The 27,274-nt window shown below is 41.5% G+C and overlaps 1 protein-coding gene across 2 annotated transcripts in view; it reads right to left on the minus strand.

Moving 5' to 3' along the window:
• The window catches only part of ABTB3 (ankyrin repeat and BTB domain containing 3), a 213,526-nt gene extending 192,359 nt beyond the window's left edge, over positions 1-21,167 (minus strand). For both annotated transcript variants that reach the window (XM_088141089.1, XM_088141088.1), the window contains exon 1: positions 19,352-21,167. In XM_088141089.1, the coding sequence (XP_087997215.1) occupies positions 19,352-20,561 (1,210 nt within the window). In that variant the 5' untranslated portion in view covers positions 20,562-21,167. The remainder of the gene's footprint in view (positions 1-19,351) is intronic.
• Between the last annotated feature and the right edge of the window lie 6,107 nt (positions 21,168-27,274).

The following is a 27,274-nucleotide window of genomic DNA, read 5'->3' on the forward strand; positions in this document are numbered from 1 at the left end:
CCTGAAGTGTAAAATTCTGTGGCCCTCTTTGCACAACATATTTAACTATTAATTAGGGTTAGGGAGCTCTAGAAATGCCAAAGATGGCTTAATCAACTTAGTCAATTAACTTCTAGATGATTAAATTTAACCCAAAATATTCAGGCAGTCAGGCAGAGTTAAACTGTTTTGTTCTGTTGAAACAATACCTTACCCAATCAACTTACCTAATTAATATCCCTAGTCCTCCAAGAACTACAGAAAAACAGCAGCTGAAAAAGCAAGACTCTTTATTAAAGAACTCACTGCCAAGGCGTGGCAGCACAGAAATACCTCCAAAATACTAATTGGTTGCATGATTTGCCAAGCCGCGCCTAGGGCTACCTGCCTAGACCAGTGTTTCTGAACCTCAGCAACTCTAAGATGTGTGGACTTCAACTTCCAGAATTCTTAAAACTTACATTTGCTGAGGTTCAGAAATATTGGTCTAGCAATGGAATGGACCAATGAAATATTGGTCTAGACAATGGAATGATCAAAGTAATGTCATGAAGCCTTGTCAATATAATTCCGAAGCAAGGGCTCACTGGATATAGGCACTTCCTGGAGAAGATGGGTAGGAACTGTGTTCTCCAAATGGTGATATCTGACCCAGTTAATGGGACTGGGAGCTGCCACATCAGCTGGTAAGGAGATCTGGGTGAATCAGTGGCTGATAAGGTTAAAGTGTTCTGGGAAGAGGGCCCATAAGAAAATCGTCAAAAAAGAAAAAGAGATTCCAATGAATAGAATAGGTAGGAAGCAAGAGCTTCAAGCATGGAGCACATCAGAATCCTGGACACAGAGGTCATTTGCAGGTTTCTCTAGTAATCAGGCAATTCAGCCAAGGATATTCCCTCTCTCACTACAAGAAAGTTTGAATGGAGATTCAGTCCTACGACAGCAACTTGATGAACTACAGATTAAGTTTGTCAGAAGCAAGAGAAAGGAATATAAAAAAGTTGACTTGTTTGATCAGGATTAAAATAAGAAATATTTTCATAACATTCTGGAAAGCCTTTATGGACTTTTTGCTGACATTTGGCCAGAAATGATGATTTTTGGATTTGTGAATGGATAAGGGGGGTTATGAAAAAAAGTGAACTATGTATGTAATTTCATAGGGGGGTGGGGAAATATTAATTTGCCTGTACTTATTGCAAGGAAGATCAGGAATTGCTTCTTTAAATATTCTTTTTTCTATTTCTATTTCTTTTCTCTTCTTTTTCTTTTGCACTTTGTATTTCTTTTCTTTCTATTTTTTTTTTTCCTGATTCCATTGTGTACTTTCAGTATTGTAAACCACTTTCATAAAAAGTATTAAAAAAGAAACTGCCAACTAACTGGCCAGTAAATAAACAAATAAATGAAGTGTGGCTCCAAAGGGCAGGGGGTAGTCCACTTTTGATTCATACGTTGTCCTCAGGCAGCCAACCCTCAGAGAAACTTGCTCTGGTGGAAGATGAATTTTGCCAGGTTCCTCTGATAGCAGGCCGGCTCCAGGCCATCCAAGACTGTGGAAGAGCGAACTCACCACCTGGACCGAGCAGGCATTATTTCCCTTCTGGGATCCAGAGTTTGGGCGCTACTGGGAAGGAGGGTTAATACAGCCCCATCCTCTCCTTAGTTGGAGTATTTGCTTTATGTTTATTTATTTATTTATAAATCAAATTTACATGCCACCCATCTAACTACGTAAGTGACTCTAGGCAGCTCACGAATAAGAAGCACTGATAAAAAGGGAACTGAAAGCAAGCATGTGTGTGGGTGTGTCAAGGAAGGAGTTACGCCAGGAAGACAGCAGAGACTGTCTTACTAGAAATAGAAAACAACCCTGAGACAAGCACCTGAGCAGTGGTCTTCAGACGGCAAGAGAAAATTGCAATTCTTGGAGCTGCAAGACTGTGGAGAGGCAGAGCTGAGAGACGGGGCAGGGAAAGAGCCCGACCAGCATCTGCAAATCCAAGCAAGCCCGCAAGCCAACAGAGGACTGCCAGTGCTGGGGGGCGTGGGGGGGGGGAGGAGAGAAAAGCCCATTCACTAGTCTACGAAGGAGTGAAAGGGTTTGTTTGTTTTTTTAATATTTATATATCAAATTTGTCACCGCTCATCTCATTGAAACAACTCGTCACATGCAAATGGACAGAGCTTGGCTACAAGAGCTGAAGACCTGGGGAAAAGGAAAGATTTAAAGAGCTAAGAAATAGTTAAGATACGAAAAACCATCGAGTTACACATAGGAATAAGAACACAGAGGTAGAACATAGAGATAGAAATATATAGATTAAATAAGAATAGAAATAGATCGAAAACAGAGAATACGATTTTATTTTTTTACAATAAAATAGTGTTGTGTGGAAAAAGCACATACAGTCTGTGTCTGTGTTCTATACCATATTTTAAAAAACCCTAACAAAGACCAAAAGGCCATTGTGAATCTACAGATAAGTGAAATACTAAAGCTTTGTTATAGTCCATGCTTAAGACTGAGATCAACCATTTCATTTTGCAGATGATCATTACACATCACTCCAAGCTATCTTCCTTTGATAGTAAAATAAGATAAAGAAAAAGTCACCGAAGACCATCCAATTTTGGAAATGGAAACCCAAAGTATCAAGCAAAATGTTTTGGCCTTAAAATATCACTCTTGTAGAGCAAACAAGAAAGTTAGCAATAACATGAGATCGCTTCAATTATAAAAATTAAAATAATGTCTGTTCTTATTCTAAGAAAAACACAGCTGCTTATGCGAATAGAGAATGTCCCTGAGTCAGCAGTTTCTTTTAGGTGCTAATGTATACATAGACTATCCCCATCAATTCCAATGGAGAAAGGAGATCTGTGTATTGTACCAAAAAAAAAAAATCATCTATGTTTTCCAACTCTCTCCCAGAGACACAGCTCAGGGCAGTGGTTTAAATGCCAGACTAGAATTGGGGAGAGTATAGTTCAAAGCCCCACTTGATCAGAAGACTCACTACATCTCAGCTAATGCACCTCATAAGAGTCTTATGAGGATAACAAGGTGGGCATGAAACTATGTATTCTGCTTTTCTGTTAAGTAACTCACTGCTGATCTAAATAGAATAAATAGAATAAAATTATACTGAGTGAACACCATGCCTGACTGTTTCTTTCTTTACTTGTTTGTTTGTTTGCTGAATGGCATAGCCCAAAGAGATATCAACATCAGTGGAAACTATACAGTGATTGAGGGGAAGAAAGGAATGTAAACAGCTAAGTTTCATACCTGACACGCACATCAGAGACCAAATATGGTACGAGTCAGACCAGCAGAGACTAGTACAGATTGGCATAACCTCAAAAGGACTACATCCTCCAGAATTAAAGCGGAGGTCATGCAGATCTATCAATAGATAAACAAATAGTCTGACTAATATTGGGCCATTTCCTTTATTCCAATATGGAAAATCCAGTTCCGCTTATAACCTGATGTGATTTATTCCATGTACTGTAATTTCTTGCACATGTGCTTTGCATGTCAAATGCAAAAAGGTACATTTCATTATTTTTTAGGCTGTGCAAAGCAGCTATGCTTTGCTTTAGGAAGGCTTTCTCTGTCACAGGAGCAGCATAATTCTACTTGTAGAGATAAGGAGACAATGTCCTTCTCCTCCAGAAGACACTAGGCTTCCTGTCCAACAGTTCCAGTACCCAAAGAGGCTTTTGGACATGCCCAGAATTTGCCTAGAAGCATCTTCTGATGCTTTCAGAAGCTGGCTAGAAGAGGTCATTTTTGTCCATGCACAATACCAGTACAGAAGTTTCTTCTGACTACTAAAATTCCTGGATGTGAAGCTCAGAGCAATATGAAGTGAAGCAACGCAACAGTTTCACTTCACTTTTAGAAGTGGGAAGGAGGAGTTGTGTTGTTTTGCAAAGTAAATTTGAAGGGGTGCCTTACACAAACTTTCATCAAAGGAAACCACCTCTTCAGAGATTTCCACCATCCTACTATCCATTCCTATATTATTTTCATGACCATTCTCCTCACTTCATTTCATTCATTCAATCTGTTTTTATGATTGGAAGAAGAAATTTAATTTGGGAAATAAGCATCTGATCCTCAGAAAACCTCTGAGTTTTGTGCTAAGTTGTTGTCTACTTAGGGGGGGGGGGCTATCCTGCATGATGTAGCTAAATGTGTCACACTTGCTTTCAAAATAAATTTTAAAAACTAAACATCAGCTATTATTTCAGCATCAAAGGAAGAAAAAGAGTTTCCCTCCAAGAGATTTGTGACACTTGAATTCTCTTTGAAAGTGACTGATCTGTTTTCAACATGCAGTTTAAAAAAGGATCATTATAAACTATTGTGTTACAAAAGTATTCCAAGTCATTTCTTTACTCAAGCTAGGAATGAAAAAGATCTCTTAGGGCAATCAGCATGAGTTTTGTCCAGTTAAATTTAAAAATCTAATTCTTGATGCCACCCTGAGGTATAAATATCACATTAAGAGATTTCACAGTTAAGTCTGTGCAGGGCAGACCGAATGAATTAGTGAGATACAAAACATGTGCTCATCTCATTCCTGATCAAAGCTAAGAGGCATATATAGCTCAACTGTGCCTAACTATTTAGCAAATGAGAACATGAGACCCAAAGTCAGAAAGAAAGCACTGATCGTCTTCTACAGCCTGCAGTTGTTTTTGCTTCCAGCTGTGCAGTATCCAAGAGGGAGAGAAAACTCTGATGCTATGCCATAGCCAAACAACCCCAGTTTCTTTTCCCTCCCAAATGACTCCACTCCCAAGCTCCCTCCCTCCCAGTTCCTGCTACCTATTGCAACTATGGTAGGAATGCTACAACTGCAAGCAAGACTGAAAGTTCTAACAGGTCTTAATCTTCATGGAAATCTGACACTTTAGCCCTCTCTCTCTCTCCACACTGTTTCCTTTGTCTTTCTTTTCCTGTCCCCATGGCTAGAAGAGTGAAGCAGAAAGAAGTTGCTTTTCTTCAAGCTCCTGATGCCCTTCTTCTTGGGAGATAGATGCCTGCTGCAAAGGTGTTTCTGATGTCGTTTGGGGAAAGTCTTCTCTTTCAACCTGGAGAAGAGGCTCAGGGCAATTCTTTCTCTCCCCCACCTTTTAATACAAACAGGCTTTTGTATTATTGGGAGATGGGAAATGGATTCAAAATGAATTATATGATAGGCACTATGCAGGCATATGGCCCTCAGTGATGTTCAATCATACCAACCATAGATGCTATCCTTATTTCTAATAAGCTACATAGTATTACTGTGTCCACAAGTACAAATGTAATTGTGATAGTTGCTATTTGGCAAGACAACCCTAACTTTATTAAGTACCCATAGATACCTTCCTTAGCATCCAACAGGCTTCTATCCAGAAGAAGGAGAAGGAATATTAATGGTTGGAACATAATGCACTTCTGGATTGCATTTAATGAAGCATTTTATCTAAGTCTTTCTATCTATTCTGCACTGTGAGGCCATATCATGAGTACTGTGTACAGTTCTGGGCACCATATTTCTAGAAGGGTATTGACATGTTAGAACAGATTCAGGGGAAGACAACAAAGATGATACAGAGACATGCTCTAGGAGGACAGGCTGAAGGAACTTGAGGTCTTGAATCCAGAAAAAAGAAAACTGAGGGGAGACATGACATTAGTGTTCGAGTACATAAAAAGGTGACATAAGGAAGATGATCAGGAACTATTGTCCATCATCATAGAAACAAGGACCAGAAATAATAGGTACATGTTGCAGGTACTTAGACGGCAACGTTTGTACAACAGTAGAACAATCTACCTATGGAAGCTGTGAATTCTCCATTTCTGGAGGTCTTTAAGAAGAGCCTGAACAGCCACCTCTTGAGAATGGATTTCCTGCACACTGCAGAGGATTGGAAGACACAATCATTGTGTTCTGACTCCACAATTCATTGATTCTATGCTGCAAAACAAAGGGTCAACCTCTAAAATTGCAAGAGTGCCTGTAATCTTATATAGGATTTATGATTTGACTGGAAGTGTTCCTACCTTTCCAAAAGACAAAATAAGATGGGGTGGTAGATAATCCCCCTCTCTTCTGATTGTTCTTTTGTATTTCATTTTTGCTTCACAAACATCTATTTTATACCTTTTAGCTTTGTGATGCTGCTGAAAAGTTTGGCAAGCTCTCAGCAAAGGAAGAATTGCCCAGTGTCACCCAGCTTATTTTCCAACCCCCTCTGTGTTGCATTGCAAGTGGCCCAGCAAGTTTTTGTTTATTTTAACTGCTAATTATCCACCTTTTTATTTCTTAGTTCTGTTAAAAACAGAGAAGTAATATTACAGTATCTTTAAACAAAGCCAGATATGGTTGAATAGAGATTTAAATTTATTGTTGTTGTTACTGTTATTACTACTATTTTACTTCTCTATCTGCTGTCATCATGGGTTAATATTATAAAAAGGGGGTTAGAAAGAGCTTTTACATTTTCTTTAAGTCACATGAGGAATTATCCAAGAGAGTCTTTATAAATCCTCTCATAGTAAACTTTTCTAGGATTCATTATCTACCTTATTTCCTTTGAAATGAGCAGTCAAAGCAGGTTACAATTAAAAAAATAAATAAAACACTATCCCCATTGGACCTTGAAGAAGGATAGGAAGAGTATTGATGCTTTTGAACTTTGGTGTTGGAGAAGACTCCTGAGAATACTGTGGACAGCCAAGAAAACAAACAAATGGATCATTAAACAAATTGACCCAGAGTTCTCACTCGAGGCACAAATAACCAGGCTCAAATTATCTTGCTTCTGACACATTATGCAATAACCCTGGCTCTCTGGAAAAGGCTCTATTGTTGGGCATGGTGGAAGGAAAGAGAAGAAGAAGATGACCAGCATCAAGGTAGATGGACTCAGTTACAGTGGTGATGAGTACACCATTGGAAGACGTGAAAGACCAGGATAGGGACAGATTGTCATGAAGAAAATCTGCCTACAGTATGTGGTCTCTAAGAGTTGACAATGACTTGATGTCACATAATCAATTTTGTTTTGGGGGAAATACTGGGTCTTTTTTTTTTAACATTTTGTAGATTATAAAATCACCTTGTATCTAGGCATACTTTTGGAAACATGCACTCACGAATACAAAAATGTCAGTGACATTCCTATCTTTCCATCTTTTGTATGTTTCAATCCAACCTCCCTCAACCTGGTGCCCTCCCGTTGAGTTGGGACTGCAACTCCCAGAAATCCCATGCAGCATGGTCAATGAGAATTCTGGGAATTGTAGTTCCAGAATGTCTGAAGGTTACTAAGTTAGACAAAGTTGCAATCACCAAAATAGTAAATGTTGCTGAATGGGTCTGAGTTTCAGGTTTTCTACCATACATACAATAATATTTGTGATGTTACTATACATTCTACTGAAAATTACAAAAAAAAAAAGACATTTTACCGCTTTAAGATTCCCAGCCTCAGAAGATTGGCCAGCTTGAGTTATTGAACTGTAATGCAGTGGGTATTATAGAAGCACTACAGCCTCTTGTATCTATCCTCATATTGTAAAGTATCCATGGCATACTGATTCTGTCTGCATACAAATTCTTCTGTCTAACCAGCTGGAGTCCATTTCTTTGGATGTCACCAACTTTTGTCATACTGCCTCCAAAATTAGGCAGGAGCTGACACCCCTTGACTGCTGTCACTTGCTGACTGAAACAAAGACATCAACAGATGGATGATAAAGGGCTCTATTGCTGTAAATTAAAACATTAAATTTAAATTAAATTAAAAAGTTAATATGGTCAAGGGGGAAATGGATTTACACTTCCCCCTTGACCACATGAAGTTTTAAATTTAGGATTTAGTGCCACTAATAAATAATACGTTTTCCCAGACTCCAATTTTTTAGCTTTTGGTTAAGGTCACAGTTTTGGTTTTAAATGATATTATGATTTTAACTTCAGGATTACAGGTTTAGTATTAATATTATTCCTTTAGAATGTTATATATGCATATCTAGGATGTTACCCAAGATGATTTCTTTGATATGTTTCTTTGTTTGTTTGACTGCCTCTGTTTTATGCTGGTCATTGACCAAAATAAACATTGACTGATTTGAACACAGCAGGTAAATAACTGCCCTCAATAATGTAGAGTCAAGGGCAAAGTTTCAGGGCACATCCAGACAGCCAGTTTAACATGCTTTTCTCCAGTCCATGAGACAGCACAAAAGTATAGCACCATAGTTTGCTCTGTCCTGACAGCTAAATTCTAATCTGTCTCCATCACAAATCCAGCTGATGACATACTGACAACTCTCTGTAATATGTGATGGAGCTGGGGGTATGCGAAGAGGCATGTTATAGCAGATGGTTAGATCCATAAATCAGGGTTTCCACCTCTCGTTTTATCAAGTAGCCCCCACCCCACCCAAAGATTATGGCTTATCTCTTTCACACACATGCTGTCTCTTGCTTGCTTTTGTTTACTCTGTCACTCTTATTCACTAGTTGCCTTTCTCATGTTCTGTCTCACTCACTCTTCCTCTCTCTCCCTCTCCCTGCATTCACTCCCTGGTCTTTCCCTCTCATACTCCTTCTCACTTGCTCTCTCTCTCTCATCCACTTGTCTCTCTTGCACTTTCTCACTTGGTAGATCTTTCTGCCTTTCCTGTCTTCCTCTCTCACTTTCTCTCATGCCCTCTCTCTCTTGCACACACTCTCTATCCAATCACCCGCTCTATCATGCTTGCTCTCTCTTGTTATCTATAACTTATTTGAAAGAGAAGGTTTAAAGTTTTTAAAAAAAATTATTTTAAGCTGGATATAGGTTTATAACTTTGAGATGTAACAAAAGCAGCTACAAGAGCTTCACACGGCTTTCGGGTATGTTACTGCCCTAAGCCAAATTCCAATATACACCTAGGAAGTAAACTATCCTCAAGCAAATCCACATGTATCAGACCAGCGCTTAAATTTCCTTCCCCTAGATGAGTTTTCAATCTGAAAAACTCAAAGGGGTATGTCTTTCCACTCCCCACAAGAATACATTTATCAACAAGGGAAGAAAAAAACCCATCCCAAACAGCAAAAATTAACAGATGGTGTTTGTTTACAGAAAGAAAACTAAGTGTTGAACCATGTCCCAAAAGTACAGTGTTTTTCCTTTACGTTTGTGTTTATTCTGCAAGAGAATGTATATAAAAATATAACAGGGAGGGTGGGAAGGTAGGTCTTTGTGCAATCTATTTTAGCTAAATATTTTACAAATAAATCAGAAATCCTGAGGATTCATGTAAGGGAGAACAAACATCTCACTGTTCTCAGGCAGGGGTTTTGCAGAGGGAAAACATATAAGATTATTTGGTATACTTATGGCTTGAACTTCTTTCAGGTCAGCCATGATTCCACTGAGAATACCTAGTAGACAGAGCTGCCTTACAACAGTTTTCTCCAATCCATCATCCCCCAGGTTTATTGGACAATGACAGCAACCGCATTCTTGCTTTTTGTTTATGTTATGTGGAAACAGAGATTTTAAAACTTAAAACAGATTTTTCTAACTTTCTATTCCACGGTTTGTATGGAAAAAGCTAAAGCAACTTAAATACTTTCCCTTCTTCTACCATGAACTTTTAAAAAGAAAACATCCCATCACTTCTAAATGTCAATAAACCAGTCCCATGTTTACTTCTGAAATGAGCTATCTAAGACAGCTTTCTTGAAACGTGTTCATGGCACCAGGAAAAGAGAGAGAACCCTCTTTCCTCCCTAACCTTATGCAACACGTAATTTTTCACAGCTCCAAATGCAGTGGGGCAGACCACTTTCACCAAGCAATAAATGATCTATTGGGGGCCTTGGAGACTTTGGACTGACTGATGCTGCTGTGGCGGCTGCTGTTATATTCAAAGCAAAGCAGAGCATTTTTTTAAATAAGCTCTCCCTGTCTGAACTCCTTGCCTCTGAAAAATCAGTTTGGTTCTATCAAGCTGAAAAAATGTACAGTTTATCATAATTTCTGAGCAAACTGGCTCAATAGATGGGAAATCGTTTGACAAGTAAAGCTGTGAGGTGCAATTTTTCAGAGTGGGCATTTGCATACATCCACATGCTTTCTTGACTCATACTGAAAGAAAGGACATTAGAAGAATGAGAAATTGTACCCCTTACTTTTTTTGGCAATACCAGATCCTACAATGTATGTTTAGGTTTGCATTGCTTGTAAATTCTTTGCTCTTAACTCACACCATTTCATGGGTTACTATAGGTTGAACAATACAATGGGATACATTCATGCATTGAAAAACTCAGAAAATGGAATTTCCCCATCTCCTCTCTTCCACTACAGACATTTGTGCCCCCCAAAACAACTCTCCCTGTAAGATCAGGAAGTATTCTTGAACAATGTACAACAAGCCCACATACTGTATCGAAGAACATGGAGGATCAGTAGAATCCTACTTTAATAAAGGCAATAAAATGGCATCCTCCCTCATACGTTAGAAGCACACCCTGAACTACAACTGCTTGCTGTCAGCTCAGAAAAATGCTGTGATATCATGGCAATGTATGTAATGTGGACAGAGCAACTTATGTGCATGTCAGGACCCTCCTTCACAGCATTATCTGTGATGGTAATGAGCATCTATTGCCCCTCAGAGATTACAGCTCAGGTGGAACAGCCCTGGGGTTGCCTCCCCCAACTTTTGCTCTTTTAGGTGACTGCCTTATTTATGATGGGGGTAATTAATGAGGGCTGCTGAAAGAGGGAACAATTAACCAAAGTAAGGGCAGTATCAGTGGGATTTTCCTTCTGAAATCAAATAGCGTTTGGGGGTGGTCTTGATCATAGCCAACTCATTGATGCTTTGTACCTTTCTTTCAAATATATCACAGTTCAAACCCTATTTATTTATTACATTTGTAAACCATAAGAATCATAGTGATTTTTGGCAGATAATGACAACCACAGAGTGCAATTATGCAGTAAAATGTACATTGTAAAACAGTTAAAACTAATTAAATAGTAACATCCCAACAATATAATTCCAACGTAAGTATATAACTTACAGATCATAATAACTATTACATAAATAGCATCTATCAAATTCCAAATGCTCTCCAAAAGAGTTTCTTTTTTAAAAGCTTCCAAAGGCTGGTAATATAGGTGCCAAAATAATATCTAGTGGGAGCTGTTCCACAAGGTGGGCACTCCTACCAAAAAATGCCTATAAGCCTCAGCTCCTCACTTCAGAAAAGTAGAGAATCAGCAGCAGCTTCTCCTGGATATACAATACAGGTCAATTCTGGTTGGGATTGTGGTCCTGAGAAGACCTCAGTGCCAGGTCATATAGGGCTAATTTAGGCTACCCAGTAACTACTCTGAGTTTTCAAAAAAGAAAACTCCATTTAAGTTATCAAATGTTTCCTACATATACATTTTAAGCATTTGTATACGAAAATATTTTGCAATATGCTCCTGAGCAAATTTTTTTGCTCCTCCCCCACACCTTCCTCTAGAATGAGCACTGGGTCAAAAATAATACGAATACAATCTGGCCACAAGCTCTTTTACTGTAAGCCTTGATCAATTAGAGTAAAATAAAAGCACTTAGAGTAAAATAAAAGCAATTAGAGTAAAATAAAAGCACTTCTTGCACATAAATCCTAGCATTTCAGTGAGGAATTATGCAAGACAACTCACCCATGAATTTTACCTACCATCTTTGTTCTTGGAGTAAATCTCATAAATGAATAGATGCAGTAACTGATTTAGACTATGCCCAGGACATGCAAGTAAGAATCAGATCTTTCACCTTGCTGAAAGTGCATTCCTACTTCACTACAGATAGGCTCAGTCCAAATAAGGTCATTTAAGTTCAACTGCATCTCAAGAAAACTGTTCCTTTGCTAGCCATTCCTTGGGGCTCCAGTAGCAGCAGAATAAACTATTGTGATCATTCTACTAATCTCAGAAGAATGGAAAATATGGACAAAGAACAAAGAACAGAACAGGTAAAAGTCAGTCATTCCCCAGAATGCAAGGTTTTCCACTACTGAATTGAGAACAGTAATCACCACTATTCGGTTTTTCTTCTCCTATGTTACAAAAGAGGAGTGTACTACTTACAAAATACTGTGCATATTAGCTCAGAGTAAACTCATCAGAACAATCTAACTTAAGCATGGACTTACTTCAGCTCCCCAATGTAGGAAAGGTCAAGAGAAAATCTTAGCCAGAAAACACCTGGAAAATCTGTTGGGATCTAGTACACTCAGCTTTCTGAGACAGAGATTCTGGGAAGCAACTTAAAATGTCACCAAAGTCAAATAGTCTCTATTTCTACACAAATGAAGGATGATAGATCTAATATCTTAACAGAAATTAACCAGTGGCACAATTAGCAGCACAGTTCAGATGTTCACAGCTCATATCTTAAAGTTGCCCAGGTTGAGAAACACTGCTTTAGGGACTTCTTTCACAATTAAGCAGTGTCTTTTGTAGTCCAAGAAGAGTGAAACTAGAACAATTTTACATTCGTTTATCCAGAAGTAAGCCCCACTGATCTTAACAGGACTTTGTCATATTGTAAGCTAATGTGTAATGGATTGCAGCATTAAAGTACTTTCCAGCATTAAGGTTCTCCAAGTTATGGTAGTTGCATACTTATAATGAACAGCAGCAGTACTATATTTACACAAAAAGAAGGCCCCCTGACAAATGGAAGATTAAGCAAACATGTCCAGAACCACTGCATACTCGAAAATCCCATTTTAAAGGTAAATTATTAGAGGACAAACTTAGAATTAGCTTCACTCTGTTTGCTTTGTTCACATTCAAGCTTAGCTTAGTAACAGCCTAACACAGCTTCATATCATAGTCTTGGTTCCCAAACACTTAGACCAATATAATTCTCATTTCCAGAAAAAATACTTAGATCTGAATAAAGTTACCCTTCAGATTGCACTATGTAATATATCAAATCAGGATGCAAAAACTGTCTTTATTCTTAGATTATTTTTAATTACTCATAACTGCAGAAACAATATGACTTAAAAGACATCAAGAAGTCATATAATGCCCAAAGCCTACAGATGTTGATAATGTCTCAAAGTTATCAGGGCTGGAATGAGGCAGATATAAGCACATATGGTAGCGATGCTTAATCACTTAGGTAGCAACTCTTTTATGTAGTGACAATAACTTGGGCAGTGATTTAACTGCTTCCTTCTAAAGTGGAGCTTGCCTAGAATTAAGTATCTGTTAAGGAACTATGCCAACACAATGTAATTAGGTTCTGAAGTTAAGGCTTTTTGCAGATCCAGTTAAAGAATTAAATAAAGTTCTTATTTAGCCTAGAGCTGATTTCTTGCCAGCTTCCTTATTTTTGCTATGCCCACAGCATCGCATTCCTTAGATCCCAATTCAGTGCCGCTCAAATTCTTGAGAATTTGGGGAGTTAAAGTGCAACCCATCTGGAGGACACCAGGCTGGGGATTCACAGGATGTGTTCCCGCATTATATTAAGCTATAATGTGAATTGTTTGTTTGTTTTTGGCTTGTGACAATTGCAATCATAGGATTAGGGCTCTCTGTGGCATGAACTTTACTACTGGTCCATGCCCCACTTGACTCATTCATTGATGCGGCTGGGAGTAGCATGTGGCCAGACTTGGGAGGTTATTAATCCTTCAGTAAGGGAGTGGATGGTGCCAGCAATCTTGAAGGTGGTGATGGTATGCAGCCTTCTGAAGAAGCCATATCTTGATTGAGCCACATTGGACATCAGCTGATCTCCAACCTTCCCTTTCTAGCTTGCTGTTTCTGTCCTATGCACAGCTCTGAACCATGACTGTGGATTATGATTGCATAACAGACAGAAAAAGAAACTCAGAAACTAACTCATCAGGCTGTAAAAGAGACTGTGGGAAAATTGTACTTTCAGACTTGCAAGATTGATGTCAGCCTTCCCAGGTAGACTAGACAGGAACCATGACCAGATGAGCTAACTCTACTTTATTGTAAGGCTACATTAACAGAATCTTCCAAGTCTGAAAGTACAAATATCCTGCTGTCTCTTTTACAGCCTGATAAATTAGGGAGGTTCCTTTCTGAGTTTCTTTCTCTGCAGGCTATGACCCTCTTATCTGATTGTTCCCTAGGCAGCATCTCTTTCCCCCATCTCCCAAGGTCATTCCCACCTATCACTATAGAGAATTTAATGGGAGTCACTGACAACAGAACCATGGATGGGAAATATGAGGTTCAAAGGTCACGTGTAACTTCAGATTCCCTTTTTGCAACTCCTAGAATCCCTTCTGAATCCAATCCCTAAAAATTGGTAGCACAATTTCTGATCATTCTGAAATAGTATAATATAAGCCCTAAAATATGATTAACATCATTGAAAAACAAAGTTCCTCCCAAAACCTAGGAGAAAAAATTGCTCCACTAGGACACACCCATTTTGTATCATTGCTTCACCCACTGCAATCCTTGGCTCTGCAAAAAATATTAAAGGCAACCTCTAGGTACATAAAGTTTGCCTGCTCTGCTTTTTACTGATGACCACCATGTCCCTAGTTGTGATTATCCTATAACATAAGGAATATCTATTAGGTATGATAGACAGGTGGCAGCTGATTTACACATATACATAACACAGTGTCAAGGAGCTCTGATTACATTTCAACAGTGGGGGAAGTGGCAGGAGTAAGAAAAAAATGGGTAGGGTTGTACTTAGGTTCTGCTACTGAGCTTGTAGATCAGCTTTCCCCAAACTGGTGCCCTTTGGCTGTACTGGACTCAAATTTTAATAATTCCCAATCACATAGGTACGTATTATGCTTCCTGGGAGATCTAGGATGCTGACGTCTCATATATTCTTGAGGATTATGGGAAATGAAGTCCAACACATTTGGAGTGCATTGGTTAGGTTAGGATTAGACTGTTAAACTGTGCACAAAACATAATTCCTCACTGAAATATATCCAAATATTACAGAACACAAAGGAACCAAAAGACAAAATGCAAAAGCAAGTGTTCAATATAAACCTTGTTCAAACAATAATGCTCTGTTCTTGACAAGTATTCTAAAGCAACAGGTAACGTGAAATGCTCTTTAGGCTATCATAGGATTCTAGACACTGGCTCTTTAAATCCAGTTTTCTGCTGTGCAGCTTGTTTTGATTCTGGTTTTACCTCTGAGGTTGTAAGAGCATGGATCTCCCAGAGAAGGAGACACACACAATAATACAGAGTTGACTGCCCTTGAACATTAACAAGGTACTGCAGCTTGCTCCATTTTTATCTATGCTGTGCATGCATCTGAACAACGTGAGGCATCTTCCCTTTTGAAGATCTCCAGACTTGACAGTGGGGAGGGGGGAGATACTACCATTTTTTTGATACCTTACTGCTTTAAAAAAAAGAAAGAGAGACTATCCAAGGGAAGCTGGTGATCTTGGGTGCACCTTCCGCCTCCAGCTTTTGGTAAACAAGCAGAGACATGAACGTAGCTTCCCCAGCAAAAAACTGCATCTCAGAGGTCTGATCAGGCAGGCTCTGGCTGGCCAAACCACTACATATGTAACAAAGTTTTATTTCTTCTCTCTGTTTCTCTCTCTCTCTCTCTCTCTCTCTCTCTCTCTCTCTCTCTCTCTCTCCCAGAGCTTCAGTTACACTTCTGCCATTTCCTGTGGAAAAATGAAAGCTTTTGAAGCGTGTGTGTATATATTATAGGCAGCTCAAATATATGCAAAGCCCTTACAAAAATGGTCACAAAGAGAGAGAAAGATAAAGCAGAACTCAGCCAAAGAGTTGGTTAGGAGGTTCAGGACAGAGGTTATGGGGAATAGGTCCAGAGACCCTTAATGAATTTTCAGGGCCTTAATGTCCCCTCTTGCCATTGTTGGGTTTTGGTGTCTTTATTCCCAGATACATATACCAAAAGCAAGAGTCAGGAATATATGGGGGGGGGGGGAAATCTCTCTCCCCATCAGTTCCTTCAGTCTTTTAATATGCATATTTTAATGTATGCACGAGACCCAGATTGGTGTAGGAGTCAACACTGACTTGAAGGCAAATATATATACATGCATGCATACATATATATGTGTGTGTGTGCATAGAATAATCCTGCTCTCTGCTTTTTTCCTTTTTCTTCACTCCCCAGCCCCATCCAATTGATTTGTATTATTAATACCTTATGGATATTCCAGGGCTTAATGCTTTGCACATGAACGTCTGGGACTCAATGGGGAAGAAAGAAGATGATAGGTGGAAAGAAGGTGAAAAGTCATGAGAGGGATGGACATCAATCATAAGGCTTTTTCATGTTCTGAAATTGGGCAAAGAAAACCAATGACTTGGAATTCAGAAGACAACCATGCAAAGGGTGATTTTAAATGCACGATTCCCTCCACCCAACAAAATAAAGCCTATTTAACTTCAGCAGTCTCAAAACAAGAAGGACCTGGAAATCCAAACTATCAAAGCCAAAAAGTGCCTCAAGCACAAACCTAAGCAAGTCAGAATCCTGCACAGTAAACCACCAAAAAAAAAAAAAAAAAAAGGAGACAGTGAGAAGATGGAATTGATTTTTTTTAGATTTTGCTAATGGATACCTGTTGTTATTTATGCATGCATATGAAAGACTGTAATGCAGTTTTGAATCTCCGGGGATCTAGACTTTAGAATCCACAGAGGACTACATCCACATTTCACTCACCATGCGCATTTTGTATCAAGAGAAGCACTTGGCCTGAAATACAGTACTAGCCTTTCATCTGTCACTGTAACAAGAGTTGTACATTTGCAAGATTAGATAAGCCTAGGAGTGTTACCTTTCAAACAAGTTGGTGTAGGAACATGGCTACCATCATAGAAGGGCCAAAAAAATAGTCCAAAAAGGTCAAAACAGAAATCTGGGGCAGAAGTCCAGGGATCAATTCAGGAAAATAAGTACCAAAGCTCTCAAATACAGGACTACTGGTTTACCACCTACTGTTTAGAATCTAAGTATCCCTTCTAGTTGATGCAAACAAGTCCACAGTTCAAAACCAAACAGTGAATAATGTTTCTCAACCTTGGCAGTTTGAAGACGTGTGGACTTCAACTCCCAGAATTCCCCAGCCAGGATGCTGAGAGTTCTGGGAGTTGAAGTCCACACATCTTCAAGCTGCCAAGGTTGAGAAACACTGGAATAGAAGGATCACAAAGAGTCTTGGAAAAGAGTGAACCAAGTGGCAATAAAGGAGGCACCTATGACAGTGAATGCTGTTTTTGAAACCACTTGTGCAAAGGCTCCAATAAGCTGAAATTCAGACCTTACAGTGCTGAGGCAAAGGAATCCTACTCTTTTGTACTGTGCAAAACTTGATGCTCTCCTGTTTAGTCATGGCACATCTGGAAGACATGCAAAGTTCATGGGATACTCTGCAACAGGGATGCTGATCCCCACAACTGTTGCTTCTGTGACATATCAAACTTTGTGGAATAGAGAGAAGGTTGATTCATTTTGATACACATGTTTTAGGGTGGATGGGTTTTAGCAATGCAAGTAAAATGATGCAAGGGGTGTAGGAAGAAGGAGTTAAGTAGATGAAAAACATGCTCTCCTCAGAGATGGATAAGCGTGCAGAGGTAGAGTCAGTTGCACAGATTCCCAGTAATGGTTTGCACATGTTTCAAGACGAATATCATTTTTGTTCCATGAGGAAAAAAAGTATTGCTTTTTTGTTCCCCATAGAGAAAATATCTGCCCAGAATCTCTGCAAAGGGGCATTGAATACAACTGAGTACAATTGTTCTCAATACTACAAGGGCACAGTGTTTCTCAGTGTGGGCTAAAATGTGGTCAATTAGTTTGTGGTTCTGGATACCATGCACCCCGACTTGTATGTTTAATATATAATACAGTGTATTGTTCCAACCCAAGCAACTGAATGTGTTCAGTAAATCATGGTTCAATTAACCATGGGTTAACATATAGCATAAATATGGTCAGTATCTATGCCACAGCCAGGAGATAGATAACTCTACAGGGTTGATAGGTGTACAGTTCTTACCACTACAGAATACTACAAGCTATAACCTTTCCCACCAAAGCAATCCAGTCACATTCAGCACAGGGATGCTGAAAGGCAGCAGACACACCCTTCATACCTTTCGTCAGCACTGAGTGAAAGAAGTACAACCACAACACATAGCCCTCAGCCCCTCCCAAGCCCAAACCATGGGAATAGGCAGAATTCAGCCGCCGCCGCCCCCCCCCCCCCCCAGGATCCTGCAGCTTAGCGCAATAACATTTCGCTAGAATGGACAGACTTCTCCAAGCTAACCACATCATACAGCTCTCCACTAAAAACAGATACAAAGTACAGCTGTCTCCAACACTTCTAGGATCGTCAGACAAAAGCTACCGCTTTCTCAGACACTACACAAGGGACAGGCCATCATTCTGTAACTTGACAGAATCAGGAGTAGAAATTCAGCAGGTGAGGCCCAGTTATTACGGTACACAGGAAAATAAGTGGCAAAGTTTGGAATACAATTCACCTTACAGGTAAGAATAAATTAATGACTGTCAGTTTGTCGTATCAATATGGATATGAGGCCATCCGAAGCACCAATGAAAACAGCATAACAATTCCACACTCCAAACTATCCACAGAACTTCCATACAATGTATGTCACCAAAGCAGCCAGACTTATTCTGAAGTCAGAACCTCCAAGTTCTTTGGGGGCAACACCCAACCAGAATTAGCATGAGTGCCCTACAGCAATATCCTTAGTTAAAAGTGTCCATAGACAGGTGTCCCTCTCATTAAATACATCTGGCCCATGAGCTTTCTGGTGGCCTCCACATACCACGAGCTACAACTGCTATCTTCCCTTGCCATGCTGGCTAGCAATTATGGGGTTTGCAGTCCACAGATTTGAAGAACGCTAATTAGGTCTTGGGCTTATCAGTTACTGTCAGAAATTATAAAGATTCCTGCTGGTTTCACTGCCACAGGCCCAAGTGCTTATCCCTATGGATATGAATGGCAGTTACTTCCGAGTAAGCTGAACTGGGCACAGACAAGGCATTCTGATGATCTTCGCTTCTAACAGGTTTCATCTTCTTCTATCCGGACAGATCTAAACGTTAGCGATAGCACAGGCGTCCCCTCCCCTTTGCGGGGGCGCAGGCGTCCTTTCCCTCTCGCGACGCTCGGAGGTGCGGAGAGCACCCTCATCTCCGTGGGGCGGCCCGGCGCGCCAAGCCTGCAGACTTCCCCGACCCTCCTCCCGCCACAACAGGTGGGCAGGGCCCCTGAGCAGCGCCCGCCTGACTCACCGCTGGCGTTCTTCCCGCAGATGAGGTGCTGGTAGGGCTGCAGCAGCCCCCACAGCTCCGAGTCGTTGCTGACCGTCTGCTCCAGAGACTCGAGCGTAAACTTCGGCGCTTCGTTAGCCGCCAGGCTGCTGCCGCCGCTGTTCGTCTCTCGCTCCTTGGTGGCGGCGGCGGCGGCGGCGGCAGGGGGCAGACTGGCGGCGGCGGCGGCGGCGGCGGCGGCGGCACAGGTCCCGCCAGACCCGGCGCTCGAGCACGGACCCCTGTGGTGCAACTGAGACTGTTGCGGCTGCGGCTGGGGGTTGTTTTGGTGGGGCTGCGTCTGGTGGTGGGGCTGCTGGTGCGGCGCCGAGGCGGCGAGCTGCAGGACTCTGGCGTAGATCTCTCGGAAGAGGTTCTCCATGCAGGCGGTCAGGTAGATGGCGGCGTGCTCGTGGATGCGCACGGCCACGCGGCTGTCCACCATCCAGCGGTAGAACTTGCCCACCGAGAAGGTGAGGCCGCAGCGGGTCGACTTGCCACGGCTGAAGCGGTCGCCGCCGCTGCTGCTCATGTTGTAGAGGGACAAAGCGCTGAGGGCGGCCGCCGTGCAGCTGGTCGCCAGGCTCCAGCCCAGGACGATCTCCATGGCGCTCTGGATCTCGTACTTGGTGCATTTGGCGAAGCGCAGGCTCAGCCGCTGAGCCTCCCTGGCCAGCCGGATGAGCGCCCGGCTGACCAAGGTGGAAAGTCTGGCCAAGGCATCTTTGCAAGGGGGGCCGCCGCCATCGCCGCCGCCGCCGCCGCTGCTGCTGCTGACGGTGGTGGAGCTGGCGGCGCTGGCGGCGCTGCTGGAGCTGGCGGCGGGGGCCACCCCCAGCCCTCCGGCCTCTTTGCGCTGCAGGAGGAGCACAGCTTCCACCTCGTCGAGGCTCCAGGGAACCTCCTCAAGGTCAGGCAACAGCCTGGAGCAGTGCTGCCCGGCGCAGTCCAGCACTTCGGAGTCTTCTACCAGGACAGTGTTGACGGTGTCAAAGCTGTTGTGCCGACTGTGCATGGAGTCAGTTAGACGCTGCTGCCAGCTGTTTCCTCCATAGGGGTAAGCCGAGTGGGGGGAATCGGAGCAGCACAGGGACAAGTTGGAGGACCGGACGGAGTCTGCAGCACCACCATACCCCGAGTCCAGCGTCAGATCTTCCAGCGTCCTCACCACCGTCTTACCTCTCCTTGCCATCACTGCACTTCATGCTGCACCAGCAGGAAACTTTAAAAAGAGAAAGGCGGCGGCGGCGGCGGCGGCGGCGCCCCGAAAGCCTCCGCTCCTCTCTCGCGGGCTGGAACTTCGCAGCTCCCGCGTCTGGCCTGCCTTTCGAGCAGGTCCGCCCGGCAGACGTTGTCCTCCGACGCGATCCGCATTGGCAGAAGAACGCGCGGCGAAGAAGCACCACGAAACGCCCCTCGGTCGCTGCCCAATTCGCGGGAGCGGCAGCCGCCCTGCGCTCTTCCTCGACTCCGGCGCTGCACTACCCCGCACGCTCCAGCCAGCCGGAGGAGGCGGGGGGGGGGAAGAGAGGAGGCGCGGCTATGCAAAACAGCCCAAAAGGGAGCCAATGGGGACGCTCGCATTGCTACCTTCTCTGACTTGCCCTCCCCTGACAGCTGCGACGGCGGCGAAGTGTCACTTTTTTCCCTCTCTCCCCCTCTCCCTCTCCCTCTTCAAAAAAATCCATATTTCTCCAGCGGGCTCCGTCTCTGCTCTCCTAAATTCGCTGTTTTCGGGAATGGGAAAGAGGTTTTAATCTCGCCATCCCAGCCTGGCGATTTGTTTTGTACTCTACTTCTACCAGTGGGGTCGGGCGGGCGGGGAAAAGCGAAAACCTGCAGGATCGTGTAGTAATCCAGAATAGATCGAGGGTTGATTCAATGCCCCGGGGAACGAACGGCGGTGATTTTCGCCGGGAAGATCTGCCTTGGAAAATTCCAGGCTTGGCATATATTTTTACGCAGCAAGTGGTGAGGGGGGAAAGCAAACATTCGGAACAACAGCAAGATTGAGATAGCAAAGGGCTAAGTTGCTGTCAAGGACTGTTTCGTCTTCACTTCGCTTTGCAGGCTGGAGGCGTCACGTTGTCGCCAGCCGTCGGGTCCTGGGATTTGAGGGAGCGGGGAGCTTCTCTGCAGGTGCGGAGCTGCAGCCTCCCTCGAGTTATGGCCTGTCATTTAATTGTATGTATGTCGCGCGAGGGCAGGGAGGGGACGGCAGTGGCAGGTTGGAGCACGTGTCCTCCGTGCGATCCAGCGAGTTCAGGCGCTGTAGCAACACCTGTCTGAAAATTCACCAAGGAATGGACTTCTGTGAGACCTTCCTCACTAGCTCGGGATAAGTGGAGGATCGATCCCTTTGGAAGGCACTGCTTTTAAGTGGTGAGTCAAAGGGAATCGCCTCTGGACCTTCAGGGCACCCAGTATGATCCTCAGCCCCTTATTTCAGTTTGCAATACAGCTGAACTTTTTGAAGGTCCAGAAGATTTGGCTGTTTGGGAATACAGTAGTTATGAAGATGACTGTGCAAACCAGTTTTCCCCAATCTGGGGATCTGCAGGACTTCAGTTCTCCTAATCCTCAACCAACCTTGGCCTTATTGGCTAGAGATAATGGCAACTAAGACATTACATATCTGGCAGTCACCAAGTTGAGGAAGGCTGTTCAGCTAAGAGCTTGCAGTTCCATAGGATCCAACAATGCTACCCTAAATATCAGCTTTCTCCAAAATGGCACCGTCCAGATACGTTGTATTATAACTTCCATTGTCCTTTTCAGCAGAGTTTTGTTGGCTGGGAATGAAATCAATTGTAGTCCAACACATCTAGAGGATGCTGACTTGAAAAAGATTGCTATTAATTTATAAACTCCTTGAAGAAAGGATCTGAACTCTTGTGTTCTGTATGGTCTTCATATTATTCATATTTATTTATTTATTTATTTAAGTGATTTATGTGGTTTCCCACCTCTCAGCAGTGACTCTGGATGGCACATAAGATTAAAACAACAATTTCATAATCCGTACCAAACTTTAACCAACAGAGGATGCCTAACCTTCTCACCCAAATGCCTGGATATGTGTTAGCTAATTAGGTCATATTCATATTCTATAAACGCAGGAAATGTGGGATCTTGCAGAGCCACTAGCAGTGGATTAGACTGACCAAAAAATGGCATGGAATAAAAAGTGTGTTATGTCTCACTGAGTATTCTGCATTTTTGTAGTAGTACTTTTAACAATAAACTGTAGCTTTGTAAATATCATAGAAGTTTTAGGTCTGTGTTTTTTAATCTTACAAAGTCTTCTGCAGATTGATTGTGCAAGAGTAATTAATCAACCAAAATTGAATAGAGGTAAGAAATCTGCACCATATTCTTTCCCTGCCTGCAACATCTCCACCCCCATCATGTATAAAATAGCTGTGATTATTTAAATATACTTTTGATGCAACTTCATCCTGTTCCATGCAGTGAGTAAGAGGAGCACAGTGGGCAATCTCCTGATTTGGGGACCAGCCCTCAAATTTCCTTAGTAAGCATAACCATCGTTGAAACATTGGATAATAAATTTATAGAGCTGGAAATGGCCATCACGCCTGACCCCCTGCTCAGTGCAGGAATCCAAATGAAAGCATTCCAGGTAGGTGGCTATCTCATCTTTGCTTGAGCACATCCAATGAAGAAGAGCCCACAACTCCTTTGGGTAACTGATTCCATTGTGAAACTGCTCTTACTGTTAGGAATATGCCATCCTATGGCTTACATCCATTATTCCATATAATGAAATCTTGAAGAATAGAGAACAGGTCTTTGGCTTCCTTTGAGATAACATCCTTTCAGGTATTTGAAGAGTGCTATTTTCCTTTCTTCCCCAATCCCTGCCTTAGTCTGTTCTCCTCAAGCCTAAAAATACATAGCTCTTCCCAGCTCCTTTCATAAGGTTGGGTTTCTCTTACTTTTAATTATTAATTTACAGCCAGAGGCCAAAAAATAGTATAGAAGACAAAACAGGTTACAGAAGATTAATGATAATACTCTGACACTATTAAAAAAAATAGAATAAAATAAATACAAATAAAAGGGGGGGATAGAGAGATACATATAGAGAGATGAGAGATAGATATGGAGAGCGATGGAGCTTCAACACACTTAACCAATTTAAGAGTCAAACCAATAACTTTCTAATAGCAATTGCAATCAAGCAAAATTTTGTTACATTCCTGGAAAATTCAATGGAGAAGTCAGCAAGTAAAAAGTAGATAACTTCAATTTCAGATTAGCCTGCACAATGGGTAAGGAATGAAGTTATAAGCTCCTCACTCCAACCACAACAGAAAGAGCCTACTGATTCAATTGTGGAGTTGGAACATTTACAGAAACCTCCTGGATAAGGAATGTTATTATTGCATACTGCACCTACCCTGTAGATACCCTGGTGTGGTAAACATGTAAATGGATGCTGGCATTTATAATAATAAATAAATGAATAGCCAAGGAAAAGCTGCATTACACTGATCCACACTGCAGAATAGTGTCAACGGTAGCACAGCCAAGCACACTATTTCTAGTTCTGCATTAACCTGCATTTAAGTATTCTACAGCTTCCAGCACCCCATGCATAGCTAATACCCATAGGAGGAGATAAATAAAACCCATACTTATTTTGATAGGTTAGAAAAATGGGATGAAAAATAAAGAATGACATTTAACAGAGATGGTAACTAGTTTGGTCGTGGCTTATGAAAAAGATTGTGGGATAGTAGTTGATTACAAACTCAATGTGAGTCAGCAGTATGGTGTGGTTGAAAGGAAAACAAATGCAATCAACAGAATACAGTTTCCAAATCACAGGAAGTCATTGCTGCATTTTATTCTGCTTTGGTAAGATCCCACAATGAGCACTGTGTCTGGTTTTTGGAGCCCTATTAAGAATTCAGAGAAACTAGAACAAGTTCAGAGAAGGATGTGTCAGAAGACAGAAACTAAGCCAGTCCTTGAGCTGGATAAATAGAATGACAGATCTAAAATTCTATCCTACTGTCTGAAGGACCTTTTCCATAGTTCTCTCACACTCCCCAATTACCCTATAGCAGTGTTTCTCAACCTTGGCAACTTTAAGCTTATGTGGACTTCACTCCCAGAACTCTCCAGCCAGCCATATCAAGAAGAAAGGCTTCCCTATAAAAGTGACTTTTCAGATTTCTCTTAAAATCAGTTAAGAGAGTGGACAGTACCTCAAGAAGGAAAGTAATTTCATAGGATAGGGGCTGCATCTGCAAAGACCCTGGCCTATAGGCATCCACAGAAACTCTCTGTTCATATCAAAATGACAAAAACAGCATTGCACTGTTTCACTGCAAGTTCCACCTCTTTTGAGTATGTGTGCAATGTCATGATGCATATGCAAAAGGGTGGGGCTAATGTCATGAATTATGGAATTCCATGAAATCCAGAAGCCCCATGTCTCCATGCCCCTACAGGAGAGGGACAAAGCCATCAGCCACTCCCTAACCCCAGAATACCATCCTTCATCAGAAAACCAGGCCCAGTAGGGGAGTGGAAGCAGATATCAGTTGCCACAAGTTCATGGAAGTCATAACAATTATGAACCCCTGAGCTACCCCTGAGAGACTGGTCTCAGCATGATGCTACATTCCTTAAATATTAGCAACCTAGGGACATTCCACACCAAGTCCAAGACTACCTCTGTCAACTTATGTAGATGTTAGGCAGTGACACATTTGTTTTTCCAACCAGATTTCCAGCCTCTCACACTCATCCAACTCCTGGTATACACACTCAGAAAGCAGTTTAATCTATGGCTCCTAAGTTGCTTAGTCCTTTCCTAATATTGTCTTCCAGGTATGACTGAAGACACCACAACTCAGAGAGATGATATGAAAGAATGCCATGTTTGATGGTATCAAAAGCTGCTGATTCCAAGCAACACAAAGCGTGATATCTTTCCTGCAATGAGACATTTAGCACAATTGACACTCATAATGTAATCCCAGCTGTAGCCAATTTCAAAAGCCAAGATGGGCAGGAATCCCAGGAGCAGGTGTTGCAAGCAGTTTGCTTAGAAGCATGCACATGCTGCCCAAGCTGAAAGGTATCCATAAGAACAGGATCAGACAGTAAATTGGCTCCTTTGATTCTATTCAAATTAAAACATTGGCATCAAAACAAATGGAGGTGATTTTTTTCTATAAACTATAAGACCAATCATCATAATTCATCACAGTGGACTGAAATGATGCCACCTTATATTTGTATTAAGCAGATCCCCATCAGAAAAATAAATCACTTGGCTGACATTGATCAGGTGCCACGGGGGCAGAGAAATATGATTTTAATCAGCATCATTCTGGAGAGAAGACTGAGTGGGGGTAAGCATTTGTCAATGGGAACAACGTGGTTTTTGATAAACCAGGGGCTGGTAGAGGATGGGTGAGAATTCACTAATATATATATATATATATATATATATATATATATATATATATAAATTGTATCTCTCCTTTCTGTCCACATGATACTCAAGGAGGCTTACAGCAGTTAATAGTATAAATTACAAAAAATAGAAACAGTGCTATTAAAATTAGAGGTGAAATTAAATCAGTATTTATTAAAATAAATTCAGTTCTAATTTTGCTGAATACTGGCAGAGTGGGAGACAAATGCACCCTCTTTGGGAAGTACATTGCATAGAAGTGAATAAAGCACAGAAGCTTCAGAGTAGAAACAGAAGCATAGAACTGAAAGGGGTCTTAGGAGCAATAAATGCTGCCTTATAGGGAGTCAGTCCATTGGACCAGGTAAAATGTTATCTATGTTCACTGGCAGCTGTTTCTCAGGATTTTAGATAGGAGGAGACTCTTGGCCCAGCTTGAAGATAGTAAAAGTTGAAACTAGGAGATGATGCTAAAATGTGAAACCAGGAGATTCTGCACACAAACCAGGGGTTCTTCTTCTGAGTCAAGTTCCTTTCTTTCTAAACAATGAACTTTAACCCCCTGCTTGATTCAGGAAAACCAGAATGAGGGCACCCGAAAGAGCTGGGTGATTACCTAAAGAAGATCTTTACCTTCATGAGATAATTAATAATGCTCTTATAAGCAAGAAACTTCTAGTTTTCAAATTAAAAAAAACAACTACCTCTGTCTTCTGTAAACTACCCTCTGCAGCATTAAAGAACAATTGCTTGTCCTCTTGCATGTGACAGCCCTTCAGGTATTTCAAGAGGATTATCAAGTTTCTCTTCCCTCCTTGCTATCCATACCAATTCCATCAAGCTTTTTTTTTTTTTTTTTGAAACACTAGTTTTCAATGCAACTGTTCTATATTCTCAGTTAGGATGATATAGTATATGGAACTTCATAGCCACTTTAACAAATAATGTCCTGGTTAAATCATTTTAGAAATAATTATTGTTTCAAATACACTTGGGACTTCAACAGAAGTTATTGCTATTTACTTCTGAGCCACAAATAAATTTCCACGTTGTAGGTTGAGATTATGTAGAGATGAGGAATAATGACCTAATCTGTTGCACTAGCTTTAGCAATAAAAATGTAAACAGACTTTGCATATTGTCATATCTTTGGCTGATAGCTAATATATATTGGGCAAGAAGTGGAAAAAAATAACATGATTCTGGGATTGGTTGACTAACCAATGTTGATTTAACAAAATTCCCAAATAGAAAAAAAATGTTCCACTGAAATCAGCCTAGTATAGTGTTTCCAGAATTGTAACACAAAAATGCTATGTCTTTATGTTCACATATGTATCTCTAAGTATAGTGGATGAGACCTCCCACTATTCCCAGCAAGGACTGCCCAGCAGCTGTTAGCTGACTGCTGGAGTCATGGTTAGCTCTCATGCTAAACATATTCCCAAGTT

The sequence above is a fragment of the Python bivittatus genome, unplaced genomic scaffold, assembly GCF_059951505.1.
Source record: "Python bivittatus isolate LINGU-HERP-01145 unplaced genomic scaffold, Pbiv_v1 ctg000330_np1212, whole genome shotgun sequence".
NCBI lineage: Eukaryota > Metazoa > Chordata > Lepidosauria > Squamata > Pythonidae > Python > Python bivittatus.